The sequence below is a fragment of the Plectropomus leopardus genome, chromosome 10, assembly GCF_008729295.1.
Source record: "Plectropomus leopardus isolate mb chromosome 10, YSFRI_Pleo_2.0, whole genome shotgun sequence".
Lineage (NCBI taxonomy): Eukaryota > Metazoa > Chordata > Actinopteri > Perciformes > Serranidae > Plectropomus > Plectropomus leopardus.
The window spans coordinates 9,636,990-9,642,181 of NC_056472.1; the positions used below are offsets into that span (position 1 = coordinate 9,636,990).

Below are 5,192 nucleotides of genomic sequence, written 5' to 3' on the forward strand. Positions count from 1 at the left end.
TAATTGAACCCCCTTTGACCACAATTAGTCAGAACTATTGATTATTGTTAATGAATAAAAAACTAGGGAGTTCTGCACTGCATCAAGACACTAGACACTGTTTATACATGCGAGACCATAGCATCGATGTCTACATATAGTAAGTTTATTCATTATTGATTATTTTTATTTATCAACAAATGTTCAGAGAAGTTGTTAGTTTGTTATTTACTGTTATTTTTTAAGTAACCTGGCTAACTGAGTTATACTATTTGGTGCAAAACCCCCACACAAAACCAAAGCTGGGATTCCTTTCACATTCCCGTGCATAGTAAGGTAATTATTATAATTACTTATTATTTTTGGTTTATTTATCACTATTGAACAAGTGGACACTTATGGCAGAAGTATATTTGTTAACATGTTCTATCACATGTACATTGTCAATTTGATCTTCTTTTTTTCCTTTTACAAAGTAGTTTGAACTATCTTTTTTTTAAAGTTGCTTAAGTTAACCAAACTAGATTCCTCCTTAGCTAGTTCATCCTCTTCCTGTGTAACTTGTAGTCTACAAAACTGCCAATACTCGCTACATATATAAACTAAGAGTACTGAGATATATATGGTGGTAGTGCACTCACACAAACATTAATTGCTAAATCAATAAAACAAAGCGAGAGAGACGAGATCCTACAGAAGTTTGGATTTATTTCATCATGGTCACCATATCAAACAATTACTGTATTGAACTGTTATCAACATATAGAGATAGTGAATGCAACTGTGGTGCAACCACAGACAACACACACATCTAAATATATAATTTTCCATAGCAGACGTATAGGATAAAAACGAACTGTACCAAAGATATAATTCACAGATGATTTTGTATAGACTTGGTGACATATAACTGCAAACTTAATGGCAAACACTCCAGTGCCTGACAGGAAACACTGGTACATGACCATTATGTTTTACCACTGTGCAAAACATCAAAGATTTGATCACAGCTGTGCAAAATAGCAGCATCATATTCCACTTCCCAAGCAATGGGTTCACATCACATCACAATGGTTACTGAGAAGCATAACACTGAATAATAACTGTCAAGGTTGCCCGATTAGCTTGGTTTTCAGAGTTGGAGTCTCTTTTAGCTTATAGAAACGGCAATGAACTGTGCAAATGACATTCAATATTTACATTATGAAAAAAACATCCTTCCTGAATACACAGAAAGTGAATTGAACCCAGGCCCACATTTACAGAGCTGGGCAAGAATACCACTTGACCATTGCGCTATGCTCTACTTGTTTTCGTTGTGCTCGAACTACATCATATACAGCCACATTCAAAAAACAGGCAGATAAAAATAAAATAGAGCAAATCTAAAATGTGGAATATGTACATGTAAACCACATAGTTTCAGGCCAAGAGTATATAATAGTTGGCACATATGAGATCTCTTTAAAATCTCTTGAAAAACTGTACATTCCTTTCAGTCTCTAGTTACGTTGGCCTCTGCAATGTATTGGAAAGCAATACACAACAAGGGCCTTGGATTGATAATCTTGCTGTATGGCCATCTACGGACCCATCTGGTGTGATTCCTCACATTCCAGGGGGAAGATACTCTCTCCTCCGTACATTAATACTTGTCTACACTGCAACAAATTCCTGAAAAATATGACAACATTCTTGCAGCAATGTGCTGTTTTGACAAAATACTGTAAAAGACCATGAATCTTGATGCCTTTTGGAGCCAAAACAACGATTAACATTAAAAGTTGGCTGCCGTATGATTTTACGGCATTATGCAGTATTATTACAGTATTGCACTTCAAATTTCACATTCTACTGTAGAGCACTGTAATAAAATTAACGGTAATATATCGCTAAAGTAAAAATGGTAGTGACACTGTAAAATAATGGGAGGATGCTGACAAATACTGGAATACTGGAAAATTTGTTACAATGTACCCTCATATTCAACCTGAACCAACTGCTCACTTGGTTTGCAGCGGTATTCTCATATTCAAGGTGATATTTAAATTGACAATTACCATACCATGTACATTTGCTTATCTACAGTATTGCAAAAACTGGATAGACAATCTGACCTTTATTTTAGTTATTTAGTTTGAACAGGGTTTTTAGTTTAAATTACAGTATTAAAACAGTTGTTTAAATAAATAGAACCTTCTGTTTTCATTCCTTAATGGGTCATTGTAACTAATAGCAATAACAATTCTGTAATCAAACTAAACATGCACAGTACCATCAACGCTCTGATGAAGGCTTTGTGCTTTCAAGTGTTTGAATAGCTTTTGTTTATAGTGATGTGTCAAATAAATGAGTGAAATGTGAGTATTTTGTTCTTCCTGAATAGAAGACTGGAGATGTGCTACCTTTTTAATTTTTGGGAATAAGATCACTAGATTTTGGGTTTAGCACTCCACTGAGAATTCCATTGTTGAAGTGCAGCCTCTCTCTCTAAAAACGATAATTCTGTAGTACCTTGATACCGTGAAAAGGCGGTTATCACACCATGAGAATCTCACAATGTTGCAACCTTACTGCTCAATTACAGGTACATTACAAAACGGCTTTAGTCATAGGGGTGGATTATATGAGGAAATTGGTGGTTTTGAAGCTGAAAACAGATATATTGCCAACAGACATGAAGATCAGCATGATGCTTTTTCTGCAGTATGGACACTAGCTTTTAATCTCTGTTACCCATAGAGCAATATCTAAAGTTTAGTGATGTGTTTTGTCCTCTTAAAGGAGCATGCCTCCTATATCTGTTGCATGTCTAACAGCTTACCTGTGAGCTGGTAGAGAATCTAAAAAAACACAATACACCTCTACTTACAAGGCTTAAGCTTATTTTCTGAAAGTGTACTGGGCAGACTCTGGTCCTCTTTGAGCTACGCACGGCTCTGTTGTGGCGAGGTGACTGGAAATAGCAGGGGAGCAGGGAGGAGAAACGGCTGCACAGGTCAGCACCTAGGACAGCTCCGCCTCTCCATGTCTCAGATCTATTCTGGTCCCTGCGTGGAACCTGCTGCACCTTACTGCGACACTTCCCCGGAAAGTAGGCTAATCATGAATGAAACGGGGATTTGAATGTCACTTAGTGTGTGATTTGTATCACGGAGTCAACTTGTGCGTCGCTCGAGGGTGGACAAGAACAAAAGAGGACAATATTGGCATGCATTTATGAAATCTCCTACTGTAGCCTAAACACCATTAGAGAGAGATATTCAGCCCCAGAAGCCTTCGGTGTTGGCCCTTTACATTCAAAACCACCCATTGTGTGATTCTGCAAAAACATTCATCTTTTTTTAAAAAAAAGAGTCTTGTGTGTTTATCAGCGGTCCAGGTTTGCCTCTCCAGTATCTCGTTGGTTTTTGAGGTCCTGGAAGACCTCGGTGAAAAAGTGCGGGTCTGCATTGAGCTGCAGCATTTTGGCACTCAGCCTGTTGATGATCCGGAGCGACGTCTCCCAGAAAACGTCCTTGTTCGCCTCGATCATGAACGGTTTGAGTGGGTAGGAGATCTCGTTGCCCATGTAGGAGTAGGCGAGGTAGAGGCAAGTCTGAAATGTGCCTTGCAGCTCTGACGGGCTGCCGATGCTGTCCTCTATCGTGTCCTCGCACAGCAAGTACACGAACACCACGTTGGCCGGCGTGATGAAGCCTTGATCCTGCCAGCCTTGGAGCAAAAGAGTCCGATCGATGTTGCGGAACCAGAGGATCACCTCTCCGCTGTTGAGCTCTTTCAGTTTATAACACCTGCGGCACATGAAGTCCCCCAAACAGCGCAGCAGCTCTCCGGTGGATGCTTGGATAACTATCCGCCTCGGGGACACCAGAGACAGACTGCTCGGCTGCTTCTGGACCGTGGAAAGCCTCACATTTTCGTTGTTCTGAGTGGGGACAGTTGGCACCGGGACCGGGATCGGCGCTTTGGGTTTCTTCTCTTCGGTTTGGTGCGTCTTCCTGATGTTTTCGCTGTTGAGCTGCGCCACCTGGCTGGACGGGAGCTCGCGGGCGGGCATCGGGTTCGGGGTCACTTTCTTGGCACTCTTCTTGGCCGAAGTGGACACTAGCTTCTTCCAGGAAAGAGAGACGAACATGGAGTGCCGCTTGAGGCTCTTGTCGTTTTTGATCCCATCTCCTGCGCCCTCTGTATCCATGATCGATGCCTTCTTCGACGCCGGTGATATAGAGAGGACGGTACCCATGTCTGCAGAGGAGAGAGCCGCGGTACTATGGATGCTGCAACTTCAACGCAGTCTTCTGCGGGGTGAGAGGCGGTGGAGAACAGTCACGACAACGATTGAAACTCCATTTACGCGTTTAGTTGCTCCGTGTGATGGCTGCTGGGCGACAGGGTGCGAAGATGGAACCACTTTTTCAGTGAACTTGTATTCCAACAGATGCTCGGTCAGTCAGCTCCTCAGCAGAGACACGCTGCGACACAATCCTATGGCTGGAGAATAAACGAAGATTAGTCTCCCTGCGTTAAGTCATTGGTTTGAACGAACCAGCAAGTGCAGCCCCTGACTGACAGCCGAGCCGACCAATGAGAAAGCCAATCGATGATCCAATCACTCGGGGTGTTGTTTTTAGTTGCCTGTGATTGCCTGTATGCGGCTAAGACGAACTATTCTGGTAACACTAGTCCAGTTTGGAAAATCAGTGCTATCTATAAATCATTGTATTTTTCCTGTAATCTTGTCAGCAGTGTGAAATGTAGGTCTATACAGGAATTGGCAAACAGTGAATGTGGCCGATTCAGTTACATTTACATCACAGTAACATCCTAATGTTGGTATCAACATGGGCGGATTACAAGACAATGGAGCCCCTGGGCACAGATATGCAAAAGGCCCCACAAGCTTCCCCACCTATAAGAAAAACACATAGACTTTGACCATAACAACAGAACCAGGCTAAACAACCTTGTTGTCTTTTAATGTGTCCCTCTGTGATTTTGTGTCTCTTTGTGGTTGGTTTGCTTCTCTTTGTGATTGGTTTGCTTCTCTTTGTAGTCGTTATGTATCTTTTGGTCATTTTGCATCTCTGTCATTGTTTTGTATCTTTTTTGGTCATTTTTGTGTCTTTGTTGTTGTTTTGTGTCTCTTTGTATTTGCTTTGTTTCCTTTAGGTCATTATGTGTATCTTTGTTTTTGTTTTGTGTCTTCGTAG

General features: G+C 41.4%; 1 protein-coding gene across 1 annotated transcript; it reads right to left on the reverse strand.

The window, feature by feature from the left end:
* Positions 1–680: 680 nt before the first annotated feature.
* Positions 681–4,481, reverse strand: LOC121949243 (cyclin-dependent kinase 5 activator 1-like). The gene has a single exon (XM_042494876.1). The coding sequence runs from the start codon at positions 4,223–4,225 to the stop codon at positions 3,350–3,352; it is 876 nt and encodes a 291-aa protein (XP_042350810.1). The 5' UTR covers positions 4,226–4,481; the 3' UTR covers positions 681–3,349.
* Between the last annotated feature and the right edge of the window lie 711 nt (positions 4,482–5,192).